Raw genomic sequence first — 15,290 nt, 5'->3', positions numbered from 1 at the left:
TCCATTTATCCTTTTACGTAGGAACTGTTCAGTTTGGCCGATGTACATAGCAGAGGCTACCCCTCTGATACAAAGGGAGGAAGTCAGTCTTGCACCATGGACAGGGTGTGCATTAAAAAATCCCCCCACATTTTAAAATTCTTTTTTGGAGTGCTTTTAGGACTCACGTCTCATGTTTTCTCCACAACCATGAGGGCTAAAAATATACTGTTTTTTTTTAAATGAAAGCTGTGTCTCTCATGAAATCACGTGACTTCTTGGGGGGGAGGGGCAGAGTGAAGAAAATCACCACATAAGACTCATGATAAAATTGTGAGATAGCAATAACTAACACCATCATCTTTTTAGTGTGGGAGGTACTGAGCTACCCCAGCACTGAGGCCGCCTCTCAGGCTGCATAAAACCTGCCCCCCTTGCCCCAGAGCAAGGGACACCCCTGGGAACAAGGGGGAGAAAAGGGGCTCAGGAGGAACAGCGAGATGAGGAGGAAGGGGGGGGCTTAGGAAAAGAAGGAGAACGGCCATGGCGCGGGGCCGTTAATGCACCTGGCGGGGGCGGGCTCCCCGGGCGGCCAGCGCCGCTGAGCGGAGAGAGTGGGAGAAGCAGTTGCCACAGCCTGAGGCATCGGAGTCTGGCCTCCCTGAGTCCCGGGTCCCGCCCCGCGTCCTCCAGCCAGGCCCAGCCCCTCCGGGGCCCGTGGCTCCATCCGCGCCTGCGCACCCAGCGGGGCGAGAGGTAGCTCCCCGCCCTGCTCTGTGTTGACAGTAACGGGCTTACGGCACCGTTGTCCCGGTGCGAGGCGGCTTTCGGCGGCCCACTGCGTGGGCAACCCCGGGGCTGACTGGTCCGGGCCCCCCGCACCCCGATGGGCCTGGCGGAGCCGGCGCCATGGCCGCCTTGTACCAGAGCGCGGACCCGTCCGCCTCGGCCTCCCCCAACAAGCTGCTGGCGCTGAAGGACGTGAGGCAGGTGAAGGAGGAGACCACCCTGGACGAGAAGCTCTTCCTGCTGGCCTGCGACAAAGGTGCGGCCGCGGCCCGCCCCCAGCCGCTATCGGGGTCGTGTGTCGCGGGGCGGGGCGGGGCGCCGCCCCTCTTCGGGGGCCGGAGCGGGCCTGCACCGGGTCTCTGCCCGCCGGGAGCTGCGCTGGGCAGGGAGCCGGCCCGGAGGGGAACCGGGCTCAGGCCCCGCAATGCCTTTTCTCCCAGTGGGATTTCAGGGGAGGGATAGCCCAGAGGTATAATTAGGTTAGGGCTGGGGTCAAAGGTCTCCTCGCAGCGCAGGCTGCACAAAGCGCCTCTTTAGCCGGAGACCTTTTTTGCCCATTGAATTGTTATTGGATGTTTACATTAGAACACAATGAAAGAAGCCCGGGCACCACAGCGGAAGTTAGCAGGCGGAGGAGACAACTATCCATCATATGAACTTTTACACACAGGGAAATATAAAGGACATAAAAGGCAATAAAAGTAGAGACGAGTGAAAGCGGGGGACTTCTTATGGCTTGTAATCTGTTCCAGGCAGGGACCATACTTTCCAGTGTGTTGCACCTTGTGGAGGCCCCTGCACATAATAATTTGCTTCCTGTCCCATAACATGGATCTATGAGTCCCAGGGAAAGTTCTGTATTACTTCTCTCTGGTTTCTTCCTCCTGTGTGAATCAGGGGTGAGTGGGTTCAATAATGCTGCATCATAATCTGATGATTATGTTTTTATAATTAAAAACTTGTAACACTGACAAATAAGAGTCAAATTAGAAAAGAGCCATTTAAATAATAACGTTGAAAAAGAGACAAACTCTGACTTGGCTCCTCTTTGGTCTCATACAGTACATAGGCATCATTGCCCCGATTATTGAAAAGCACTTATACATGAGTTTGTACTGGTGGGACATAAGCAGAAACTTAATACTTTCCTGAATAGGGATAGATCTAACTAAGCATGTGCTTAAATGCTTTCCTGAGTTGGGATTTATGAGGGGTGGGGAAGAGTGACTTAATTGTGTTGTTTAATTTCACATCTAATGTGAATAACCCGTTTCTAGTTCGGCTGCCTAGCAGCCTTTTATGTTAAATATTTTTGGTCAGATGTCATGGATTACTGGTAGAGTATTTCATATTTAATGACATCTTAAATTTTACAATGAGCATATGGTTTGCATTTTATTCTAATTGATAAAAGTATCAGAATATATACCAGTAAAAATGAATCCAAAATACTAAGACATATTCATACGTTGCTTTTTTAGGTGACTATTACATGGTTAAGAAACTCTTGGAGCAGAACAGCTCAGGTGACATGAACATAAATTGTGTGGATGTGCTTGGGAGAAATGCTATAACCATTACCATTGAAAATGAAAACTTGGACATATTACAGCTTCTTTTGGATTATGGCTGTCAGGTACAGAACCACTACACACTCATTATTGTCCTTGTTGTTTTCTGTTGTCTTTTCAGAACCTGTAAGAAAAATGTTATCAATTTTGTCCTTTTTCAGTTGGTAAACACTGAATATTTCCCCCCTCCATGCCTACCTCATGTTTCTAGTGAAGCTTAAATAAACTTGGGAAATTTGTTTATTTTCATGTTATGCATCATCATCTTCAGTGATTTCAGTAGAGCTCTGAAAATAATTTGGTTATTTGCGCTGCAGAGCAAGTACACACGTTGTTCCCCAAACAAATTACTGACTACTTTTTAATATTCTGCAATGGAATTGTAAATTCTTAAAATATTTAGAATGCAAATATCACTTTGCCACTGGATTATAACAACTTTTAGGATGGATGAAGATTGAAGTTAGAACATTAAATATTCTTTTCAAGTATCTTAGCTCTAGTTTAAAGCAAGCATACATTTCTGTAGTTCAGAGTTCAGGTACAGTGTATTCTTAAATACACCTCTACCCCGATATAACGCTGTCCTCAGGAGCCAAAAAATCTTACCATGTTATAGGTGAAACCGCGTTCTATGGAACTTGCTTTGATCTGCCGGAATGCGCGCCCTCCCCCACCCCCCCGCCCGGAGCACTGCTTTACCGCCTTATATCCAAATTCATGTTATATCGGATTGCGTTCTATTGGGGTAGAGGTGTAATTACATTTTACATGATCTTAAAAGTTAATTACGATATAAGAAGTAGTACAGTTTTTTTTTTCCTGTTTCATTTCAGAATTGCAGAATGTTGCTTCTTTTCCACACTGCGCTTAGAATGAGGCTACGTCTACACTACGGGGGGGGGAGGGGGGATCGATTTCAGATATGCAAATTCAGCTACGGGAATAGTGTAGCTGAATTCGACATATCTGATCCGACTTACCCCGCTGTGAGGATGGCGGCAAATCGACCGCCGCGGCTCCCCCATTGACGGCGCTTACTCCTACCTGGGCTAGTGGAGTACGCACGTCGATTGGAGATCGATTATCGCGTCCCGACGAGACGCAATAAATCGATCCCCGAGAGATGGATTTCTACCCGCCGATCTGGGCGGGTAGTGAAGACAAGCCCTAAGGTTCAATGTAGATCTCTGACTGACAGGGATTTTAATCCAGTGGAATAATGGAAGTGCATCTACTTGTGAATATTTAGTTTTGATTTACAAGCTTTCTGTCTGAATCTCTTGCCATCCCTCAATTCTTCTTCGCTCCCAGGTTGTTCATGTGGTTGTGATGATGGCTAGCTCTCCCTCCAAGCCTGCTTTCTCCAAAAAAAGAACAGGAGTACTTGTGGCACCTTAGAGACTAACAAATTTATTAGAGCATAAGATTTTGTGGACTACAGCCCACTTCTTCGGATGCATATAGAGTGGAATAAATATTGAGGAGATATATATACACACATACAGAGAGCATGAACAGGTGGGAGTTGTCTTACCAACTTTGAGAGGCCAATTAAGTAAGAGAAAAAAAACTTTTGAAGTGATAATCAAGATAGCCCAGTACAGACAGTTTGATAAGAAGTGTGAGAATACTTACAAGGGGAGATAGAGTCAATGTTTGTAATGGCTCAGCCATTCCCAGTCCTTATTCAATCCTGAGTTGATTGTGTCTAGTTTGCATATCAATTCCAGCTCAGCAGTCTCTCGTTGGAGTCTGTTTTTGAAGTTTTTCTGTTGTAAGATAGCCACCCGCAGGTCTGTCATTGAATGGCCAGACAGGTTAAAGTGTTCTCCCACTGGTGTCCTCCCCCCTCCCTCCACTGCCTCCTGTTGGCTTGCAGTGTTCAGGAGGGAGGGGGGAGGAGCGAGGACACGGCGCACAGGTTCTCCCTTCCTCTCCTGCCTCCTGAACACCGCAAGCCAGCTGATTGCTGCGGGCAGGAGGCAAGAGGGGGAGGTGCGCGCATTCTCGCTCCTCCCCCCCTCCCTCCTGCTCGTGGCAGTCAGCTGGCTTGCAACGTTCAGGGGGAAAGAGGGAGGGGAGAGGAGCGAGGACTTGGCATGCAAGCTTCCCCCTCCCTCCCCTGCGTCCTGCCCGTGGCAATCAGCTGGCTTGCGGCGTTCGGGAGGCAGGGGAGGGAGGGGGAGCCTGTGCACCAAGTCCTTTCCCCTCCCTCCTGAACGCTGCAAGCCAGCTGATTGCCGCGGGCAGGAGGCAGGGGGAGAAGGGGAAGGGCGCTGATCCACGGGGTCTGCCGGTGGGCGGGAGGCACTGTGGGGGGGATGTAGGGGAGCTGATGGGGGGGGGGTTGCCAGCTGTGGACAAAGCAGGCAGCCAAATAACGTTATAGCGAAGCATTGCACAACTTTAAATAGAACATGTTTGTAATTGAGCAGGGACATAAGATCGAAACAACGTTAAGCAAGAGGACTTTAAGTGGGGAGTTATTGTAGTTAAGGATCAGTGTACAACCCTGTACAGCTTCTTATATCTTGTTTCCAGGACCTAGGAGTGAAGTTTGTTGAGGAGGATCACTTTCCTTTTCAGATCATTGTTGGTCACTCTTGCAGTGGAACAAAACTGTCACAGCGCCATGTTAACTCACAGAATGACCCAAAGATTTGAATCTTCACCCTATACATGGTAGTGTGGATGGATAATGTTGATTAATGCTGCAGATTATGCATTGTTTTAGTGGATTTAGTGGATCCACTCCTGTGGATTTAGTACTGACTTCGAGCTACAGTGTCTTTGCTTAGATTAACAAGGATTGCAGGTTTGGCCCTGGAGAATAGTAGTGCGGGAGAAGCTTGTTTGTATTAGTTTTCTATCCATCTTTCATTATGGTGTTTTTAAGATCACTTTTATTCTAAAATGAATTTAATCTGCTCCTGCATATTTCTTATATCTGCCTATAATTGTAGTGATTTTTCTTTAGCATCTTCATCATTTTATGGCAGTCTTTTAAAAAAAAAATCTCTGTAGTTCTTTATGTAGTTGAGTACATCGTTTGCTGTTTACATTAATTTCAAAATTCTACTTTTTTTTTTTGCATACTATCTATTTTACTGTTGCTTCAGATTTAACCTCCTATTTTCTCTCTTCAGTCAACAGATGCACTTTTGGTGGCGATTGACTCAGAAGTGGTGGGAGCTGTCGATATATTACTTAATCATCGACCAAAACGATCCTCAAGACCAACTATTGTAGTTAGTACTCTTAATTCTTGTTAATTTTAGTTGGTTCACCAGAAATTTAAAAAAATATCCTCTAAGGCTAAGAGACTGTAAAAAATTAACTGAAGACTAAGGTCTAAATTCTGTCCTGTTACAGCTGCAGATCTTCATACAAGGATCTTGATTTGAATAGTATATTTACACTCTTAATTTAAAGTTAGTGATAACTATCATAATACATACATGAAAAGAAAAAAATCAGTGCTTGTAATTCCTTTTTGTAGTACAAATTATTGGCAGGTCTGACTGACAAAAAACAGTATATTTTGGGTAAAACTTCACTGAACTTAAGATTCATCTGAAATTTCTACCTTCATTTAAAACTAATAATTTGAGATCCTTCCTTACAATCATTAAATATCAAGGTGCTTTAAAAAGTTTTACTGAGTGGAAAAACCTTGTAGTGAGTAAGCATGTCTGTAATGCTGCAGGAGTGAGTGAGGTGAGTTTGCGTGTGTACACGTGCACATTACAAATCAGTTGTGTATAGCTTCTCTGCATCTGAATACTGGAATTGGCAAAAAAAAATTCACCCAAGGAAAAAACACTAATTTATTAATGAAAATTAAAAAAAAAAAAAAAAAAGATACTGAATTCTATTTTTCTATGGGCAACTTTTAACAATTTTCTTTCCTCATAACAAGATTCTCATTCTGACATTTCCATGTGGAAAATGTTTTTAATCTTTTAAGTTTTCTTCCAAGAGGAAATAAAAAAGGAAGAGACAATGAAAAGGGCTCTTAAAAGAAAACAGTTGGGGTTCTTACGTATTGTACCAGGCTGTCTCTCTCAGAGCTACAAAATGGTTGAATGTTTGTGTGTAAATGGCTCATGAATATATAAGTGGATTTCATTTAACCTTAACACTGTTTCCTTTCAATGTAGTATTCCTTACAATATATATAGCTCCAAGTATTCCATGTTGGTACAGTAAAAGCAGAATTCAAGAGAGAGTGCCTGTGGGTGCGTTATAAATTGCGTATTTTATTTTGTGTTAGGGATGACTGACTCACAAATTGCAGAATGAAGCAAAGTCATGAGTGAATGGAGCGTGAACATTATCTTCTCCAACTCACGAAGAAAAAAAATTTGTGATACTGACCACCTGCTCTTGTTATGAATTATAAATTATTTCTTCCTCAGCAGCCAGGATTCCCCAAAGTTCTGAAGGACTCTTATTTTGCTAAAGTCATTGTCTCATGTTTCTCACAGTATGTTGAGGAAATCAAGAAAGTAAACTTTTTCCTTTAAGTGGGCATTACATTATAGAAGGGGTGAGCTCCGATTTTAAAGTAAATGAATTAAAAAAAAAAAAAGACTCGAGTATGGACATACAGAATTTTATCAGAGAAGTAATGGAACATATAGAGAGAACTCCTTTACAATACGTGGGGAGGGGGAAATGCTGCTGTTTCCATCTAGGTCTCTCCAAGTAATGCAGGTTGCAAAAATTAAATGTTTATTTTTCATTGCTCATATGAATTTTGTATTGGTGAAAGGCACCAAAATTATTGCCCTAAAGACTAAAAGTTCTTTCTTTATCCTCAGAACAGGTGCAATGTGAGGAGCAGCTGAGTAGTCTTTCCACACTGCTCTGTTAATGTTCTTTAATCCTAATTGAGGGACAGTTTCTGGTAATGTGAGGGTTCAGTCTTCATGGCTTTTTAATCCCTGTCCTTTTTGCTGACCATAATTAATGTGAATATTTGTCCTCTGAGAACTGAAATGAGACAATAGTGTAATTGTATCTGTAGAAGGCAGGCAATTTCCAGTATTTAGATAGCTTACAAATTTGTGAAATCAAGATTATTGGTGGGGGGAATATTTTAATCAGAAGTTTACTGTGGCCTATGTTGATCAATCATGTTGTACACTAACTTATAGATAAACATTTTAATAAAGTTGCATGTGATAATCTAAAACACTTGTCTAAATGTTATTTCAGAAACTTATGGAGCGTATTCAGAACCCAGAGTATTCAACGACTATGGATGTAGCACCTGTCATTCTAGCTGCTCATCGTAACAACTATGAGATCCTTACTATGCTGTTAAAACAGGATATATCTCTACCCAAACCTCACGCTGTTGGTTGTGAATGCACCTTGTGCACGGCAAAGAACAAAAAAGATAGCCTACGGCACTCCAGGTCAGAAATATCAGATCTTGGTAATAACAAAAAATCCTCAAGGTATACCAAACTACATATATCTATGGCATCATTCAGAGTCAGGTTTGACATGTCTCTCTTTAAGTTTGGGTTTAGAGGTGTATTTTAACTTATATGTTTATTAGGGGATAGATTAAGCTTGTATGCCTTAGTGGAGGTCAGTGGGATTTCCTTCAGTTTCCCTCTATGATCTGAAGGTGTTTATTCAGATTTGTTTTAAATATGTCTTTTTGTGAGGTGTTGGGGATATTTGGGTGCGGGAGCCATAGAAATAAAATTTGCAAATAAAAATAAAGTATTTTTATTAACTAATTTCATGATGAAAAAAGAGAAAAATTCATATATAGTAAGTTATCTAATTTCTTTCAATAATTGTAATTTCTTAGGGTTGTAAGCCTAAGAAAACAACAGATTATCGGAATTTACTTTGGAAAATTCCAAACTTGTAAAATTAAATGGAATTTTGTATTTTACATTTTATGTAATTATGATGTAAGGGTGCAAATGGAAAAGCAGTTTGCTGACTCAAACCACAACAGGAGAGCTCTCTCATGACCGCATAATTAAACCACCCCAATGAGCGACGGTAGCTATGTCAGCAGGGTCCACGCTGTTGCTTTTGTCAGACGGGGTGGGGTGGTTGGTTTTTTTTTTTCCCACACCCCTGACTGACAAAAGTGTAGACGTAGCCTTAGAAATACCTAAGATAGTTACATGTGGCTGAAACTGAAATGAACTATTGAGATTTGACGTGACAACTTTGTTCCAGAGTGGAAGTGTAAAGGTGGTGTGGGAAGTATGATGCACATGTTTTGGAACTGTGAAATTACATATACATTTTGCAAAGGGAAAAGCAGTGCAGTAAATGAGATTAACACACCTACATTTGCTACTTTCTCTGGACTTCAGTATTCTGACGTTATAGAAATTGCTGACACTTCCTTTGCAGATACAATGTAGATTACATGAGGTAAAACTCTAATTGTGATGATAATGTAAGAGAGCTATTGTATTAACTATAAATTACCGCATTTACAGATTTTTTTTTTCTGTTATTGTTCTCATAACACTCAAGACTAGAGCACAGTGGAGCAAATTTTCCTCAAAGCTCTGACCTTTTGAAATCTTATGACAAATTAGCGTGTGATTTATTTTCTAAACATTTTGCTGGTTGCTGTTTAGTTCAATATAATAAGTAAAAGTTGTAGTGTTGATGGAACCTAAAATTCTCAGTTGCAGAGCATGAGTTGGAAAGACTTACTAATTTTATATTCTAGTCTTTAAAAAAGTTTTTAACTAGGTTTATATCCTCTCTAGCTGATCTGTTTTGCATTTAAGTGAAACACTTATTTCCTTGTCTAATGGAAATAGTTAGAAATTGATTTTTGATCCATTAACAACAGATATTTTTAAATTGGAATTTATCCTTCTAGTTTCCAAAATAATTTTTACATTGCTTTTTAAAGACCTTTGATGGAAATCTTGGGAACTAAAAACTTTCTTGGACTATGTTTATGCAACGGATATGAAGTTTATTTTTATTGTACTTACAGCCCATTAATTTTCCTTTAAAGTTCATACTTATTTTGCATACTACAACAATCTGATATTAGCAGGATGAGAATTACTAGTCATTACATAGATGAAGAGTATTTCCTGATCATTCCCCCACCACACAAGATAGGATCGTGTCCCCTTTTTTTTTTTTTTAAACCTTCCTCATAGCAACCCAGAGTTAAAAGGGAGGGAAAAACAAACCCAAAACTTTGTTGCAACTTGCAGCTGGTGTCCAGTGCATTTAGACTGAATGAGCAACCTGCTCTTGGGGTAAAAAATTGAGCATGGAACCCAGGAGGCTATTGGCATCAACCTGGGTTGGTTTGGAGTGAGGGTGGTCTTAAATCTCATACAAGCTAAGTCACACTAGTGAGTACTCTCATCTCACGAACAAGGGTGGGGTATAAGGATGTTGTCTTCCTTCCCTCTTGGTTACTGTCAACAGTTTTACCATACTGGACCCAAATAGAGGCATTTTGCTTCCTGTTCTCCATTGCTTTGAGATTCATTTAATAAAGTTGAGGCCTCTGCCCTATTTAATACATTCCTTTTGACTTTCTTTCTGTGGGTCATGATTAATGCTATGTGACCGTGCACCTTTGAAATTCATGTCATTTACCAGTCCTGCTGTCTGATTGGAACAAGCATTACTTTAACTGATGTCTTCTGCTGCTGTACTGACTGTGGTTGGAGTAGCAGTGAGGAGAAGAGAGCGAGTCAGTGTTGCAGCCCTTCTATGATATAAACTCCATTTAAAATAGTGGGAGTTCTGCATATATGAAGGACTACAGAATTGGACTCAAAATCTTTTCCTCCTTTGACACATCACATTAAATGCTTCTCACTTCAGATCTCTAAGTGACCCAGTTTGTTGTCTTTAGGCCTAAAATAAAAATAAAAATCAGCAGGCGTAAATGCTCTGGGAGAGTATAAATGGAACTTTAATTTCCTTTTGTCCTTTTGCAATTGACTTCAAAGTAGATGCGAGCACCCTACCTAGTGAGATTTATGAACCTCTACCCCCCGATTTTATGGCTGTAATCTCTCTTTAAATTAGTTTTAGCTTTTCTGAGATTTCAAGACATATTGTGATTTGCAAATGCTAATCAAATGAAGCTGCTTCAACTTAAGAAGTTGCCTTACTCTGAACCTTTTGTCTCAGATTTCGTCTTGACATCTATCGTTGTTTGGCCAGTCCTGCCTTAATAATGTTGACAGAGGAGGATCCAATCCTGAGAGCTTTTGAACTTAGTGCAGACTTAAAAGAGCTAAGTCTTGTTGAAGTTGAATTCAGGTAGGAATGAAAAGAAATACAAACTTACTTTTATCTCTATTTTGTTTTCCACATAGCTCATGTTTTTGTGGGTTTTTTTGTTTGTTTAGCACTGTAGTTAGCTGTTTAAAAAAATCAGATTGAGAATAATGGTGGGGAATGAATTAAGACTGATGAATAATCAAACACATTTCAAACACATTGCTGAGCAGTGTCAGCCTCAGTATGGCAAAATGAAAAAGTTTTGGCAATGTTTAAACTACCATTTATGTCGGCAAAATTTATGTCGCTCAGAGGTTTAAATATTTCATGAGAGATTTTACAGCGGCGCAGCTTCATCGATACATCGATGCCACTGTAAGCTCTCTAATGTACACATAGCCTTAATCATTTGATCCACACTTGAGTGTGTTTAGTATCATCAGCTTTTCACCTCCCCAGATCTGAGTTGAAATTTGAAGTGAAGTGATATTAAAAACTAGTTGGACACCACAACTCTTAGTTCCTAGCCCACACAATTTCTAGCTTACTCATATCTCAAACATATTGTGTAATTTGCCAGGACTAACATAACAAGGAATTCTGCAAGTCAGGATTGGGGTTCATGTACACACTATACAGCACTTATCCACACGGAGTCTGACTCAGGTTTGTTTGTTTTTCTCTTTGCTTACTCTATATGAACACTAAAATGTAAAAATAAATAAATAAATCTTTGATACCAAAACCGCCATGTCTATATTATAAACTAACAAGCCACATGATTTTGTGTTAAACTAAGCAGGCTTTTTTCCTGTTAAAAATTTCAAAATATTTGGCAACTGTTAATTACCACTTCTATTTAAAGTATTCATATAGAGGTTGGATTTAGCCTTTTGTAAAGAGAAGGAAATAAAATGATGCAAGCTAAAGAACTGCTGTTAGATGTTCGTTTATAAGACCATTAAGACTTAAAGCACAGGCTTATTCTAATAAGGAAAAACTGTAAAGACCCTGAAGACCCCCTGGAGCTGCAGGAGGAGCAGATCTGAGATGGGGGCCCAGAATTGATATGATGTGGGAACTTGGGGGACAGAATTGATTTGGCATTGGGAGGGGGCAGGAAAATGTGGAACTGAGAACTCCTGCAGCAGCGGCCAAAATCACCTTACTATACATTTGGGAGAGTTGGCGATGCTAATTGCCTATCTGTGGAAGGAGGTGGAAGTTAAAAAATCAAGACACACCAAAAAATCACAATATTATTTTTGACACTAACAAATTTATTAGAGCATAAGCTTTCATGGACTACAGCCCACTTCTTCGGATGCATATAGAATGGAACATATATTGAGGAGATATATATACACACATACAGAGAGCATAAACAGGTGGGAGTTGTCTTACCACCTCTGAGAGGCCAATTAATTAAGAGAAAAAAAACTTTTGAAGTGATAATCAAGCTAGCCCAGTACAGACAGACAGTAACTGGGCTAGCTTGATTATCACTTCAAAAGTTTTTTTTCTCTTAATTAATTGGCCTCTCAGAGGTGGTAAGACAACTCCCACCTGTTTATGCTCTCTGTATGTGTGTATATATATCTCCTCAATATATGTTCCATTCTATATGCATCCGAAGAAGTGGGCTGTAGTCCATGAAAGCTTATGCTCTAATAAATTTGTTAGTCTCTAAGGTGCCACAAGTCCTCCTGTTCTTCTTTTTGCGGATACAGACTAACACGGCTGCTACTCTGAAATATTATTTTTAATATTGTAGGAATCTTAGCTGATTAAACAAGTTTAGGCTGTGCCCTGACATTGCTTTTCATACTGAAGTTACAGCCCCAATATCTTAATACTCTATTCTGCTATGAGATCTGCTTCAGTAATACAACCTCCAGTGTATGTTGTGACCAGTAGTAGGAGTATATTTCTCAAATAATAGATTAACTTGTATCTAATTTTTGCTTTCTGTTGTAAATGGAGATCTCTTTAGAAACACTCCTTTTTATAAGGATAATACATTAAACCACTATTTTAAACACATCAGTGTATTTTTAAAATACAAGGCTGCTCTGAAAAAAGCTACTTATTTACCATTATTAGGTACATTTAAAAAAAAAAGTTCAAGTAATTAAAAAAAAAAATCTTTCATGCCTTGGAATGGCTAGTCATAACCGCATCAGAAATTTTGTAAAAGTTATATTGTAGTAAAAAGAGGTTAAGCTTTACATTTGAATTGTTGCGTGAGTCACATGGCTCTTCCTAATTCTCTTCAGAAATGCTTATCTGAGCACGCAGTCTTGAGTCTCTGTATCCGTATTGCAACAAAAATGCAGTGGTTGTATCTTGTCACCGTTTTAAAAAAATAAAATGGTTGAAGGAAAAAAGTGAAATCTTTGAACAAGGATACAAATGGAACCAATTTAAAAATTTTGTTTCAAGGTTTCTCTCTGTCCTGTCTCCCCATCTCCCTCAGACACAAATACTTCAATATTGTATTCATAAAGGATCAGATGATAATTTGAAAGATCCACTTATAGTTCTGTTAGCTTTCTCTCTGCATGTTCACATCCATTAAATTACAATTTGCTTTCTTTATATTCCCTGTAATTAAAAAGGGTCGCAGAAATGTATCTATCTTAGCCATCATTTCCCAATCTCATGTAGATATAGTTTTCTTGTCCAAGGCAAAATATCAATTTCCTAAATCTAGTTTCTTCGTTTGGGCATTATTCTCTCTCAAAGAGGGTTCAGCTCTTGCTCTTATGTGAAGATAACTTGTATTGAAGTATATCACATTCCCTGGTGAAACCAGCAGAAAGTGTGATTTTTTTTCTCTGTATCTATAATTCTATGAATTTAATAAATCAGTTCCAACAAATAGACTTAACTGTGAACTGGTGGGATTTAAAAAAAAAAATCCTACATAAGAAATGGTCAACTTTTTCCCATGCTGTGAATTATCATAAGATAAGAAATTACCGTACATAAGAAATGGTCAAACTTTTCCCATGCCGTGAACTATCGTAAGACGATTGTGACTGTTAGTAAATTTTTGTGAGGGAGACTGGGAAGTGTACATTTTAACCTGTGGAGATTGAAACTCTTAATATTTACCTTCTTTTTACTTGTAACTTATTAGACTACAGCTCTGTTTAGTAATTTCACCTCCATAGATCCGTAAGATTAGGATACAAAGGATGGTGCACACAGAATTGAAGTACATTGTCAAACTGGAAACTTGCATAGACCTGACTTCACTGTGAATGGCTCTAGAAAGTGCTGTTGTGCCCTAATTTTATATAACCGATTCATATAACTCAGTTTTGTTAAGCATAACTTTCCATCCCCCCAATTAAGAGAGATAATTAATGTGTATATTGAAGTCTGAGTCAGAGATACATTAATATCTGCTACTTTTGTATTTTCTAGAAATGATTATGAGGAACTAGCCCAGCAATGCAAAACCTTTGCTAAAGATTTACTTGCACAGGCACGGAACTCACGGGAGCTGGAAGTTATCCTAAACCATACAGCTAGTGATGAGCATGTGGACAAACGAGGATTGTTAGAAGAGAGGATGAATTTGAGTCGCCTAAAACTTGCTATCAAGTATAACCAAAAGGAGGTATTTCGGTCTTTCTCTATTAATTTATTATAGATAGGCTTGAAAGGATTAGTTTTTTGTCGGTAAATATAGATTTCGCTGTACACACACAAACTGATTAAACAATATTTCCTTCAACGGTATCAAAATTTACAGATAGGCAAAATAAGAAAAATTTGACAGGTCGTATAAAAAAAACAACCCCAAAACTAGCTACAGTGAGTGAATTTGCCATACTTGCAGCCACAGTGTCATTGAGTTTAAGGCCAGAAGGGACACCAGATAATCTGATCTGACCTCCTGTATATCAGATGTCGCCACCACTATCACCCAGCACTGCCCACTAAACCCAACAATTAGACCAAAGTATTACAACCCACAAGAGACTGGACGACTATTATGTGTCACAGATAACTGTTAAGCAAACATACAAAAAGTATTTCAGATGCACTTCAGTTTTTGATCATACCTTTTTTACCACTGTGATTAGATGAAATATAGAATCTTTTTTTCCTGTGTGGTATGAGAAAAGATCCATCCATCCCTCTCTCCCTCCCTCATAAATAAATATTTTATTGCTGGCAGGTTTGTTATAGTGAGAATTTTTCATGATAGGCTTTCTGAACTATTATGGTTGTGAAGGAGGAATTATTTTATCTATTCATCTTGAAATTAAATTTCAAACTGTACTGAAATACAAACAGTTTCTGACACATGTACTTTTCTAACAGAATTTTTGTTTAAATCCGTTGATCTACGTAATATTTCAGACTGAAAGTTCCTGCTTGTGTGGGCCCTGATTTAGCAAAGCACTTAAAAACAAGGTTAACTTTAAGTGACAGCTTAAGTTCTTTGCTGAATTAGAGCCATAAAAATTAAAAGGTAGATCTGACTGGTATAGGATTACTTGGTCATTTTAGCCCTGATTCTGTAAGGCATTGAGGGTCCTTAATTCCTGTTAATGGCAAAGACAACACAATGCACAACACAATGATGTTAGTGAACTTTGGGGGCACATAGTACCTCACAGAATCAGTCCCATAGGAAGCAGCAAGTTGTGGAAAATGGCATGGCTTTTAGGTCTG

General features: G+C 39.6%; 1 protein-coding gene across 2 annotated transcripts in view; it reads left to right on the top strand.

Moving 5' to 3' along the window:
• The first annotated feature begins 501 nt into the window (after nucleotides 1-501).
• The window catches only part of TRPC1 (transient receptor potential cation channel subfamily C member 1), a 38,477-nt gene continuing 23,688 nt past the window's right edge, over nucleotides 502-15,290 (top strand). The window contains exons 1-6 of one of the 2 annotated variants that reach the window (XM_005303274.4): nucleotides 502-1,024; nucleotides 2,250-2,404; nucleotides 5,489-5,590; nucleotides 7,563-7,765; nucleotides 10,506-10,637; nucleotides 14,031-14,226. In XM_005303274.4, the coding sequence (XP_005303331.1) occupies nucleotides 889-1,024; nucleotides 2,250-2,404; nucleotides 5,489-5,590; nucleotides 7,563-7,765; nucleotides 10,506-10,637; nucleotides 14,031-14,226 (924 nt within the window). In that variant the 5' untranslated portion in view covers nucleotides 502-888. Of the gene's footprint in view, nucleotides 1,025-2,249; nucleotides 2,405-5,000; nucleotides 5,025-5,488; nucleotides 5,591-7,562; nucleotides 7,766-10,505; nucleotides 10,638-14,030; nucleotides 14,227-15,290 lie in introns of those variants that run through there. The other variant, XM_065557949.1, reaches the window with a different exon arrangement.

The sequence above is a fragment of the Chrysemys picta genome, chromosome 9 (genome assembly GCF_011386835.1).
Source record: "Chrysemys picta bellii isolate R12L10 chromosome 9, ASM1138683v2, whole genome shotgun sequence".
Taxonomy (NCBI): domain Eukaryota; kingdom Metazoa; phylum Chordata; order Testudines; family Emydidae; genus Chrysemys; species Chrysemys picta.
This window is presented reverse-complemented; position numbering and strand designations above follow the sequence as displayed.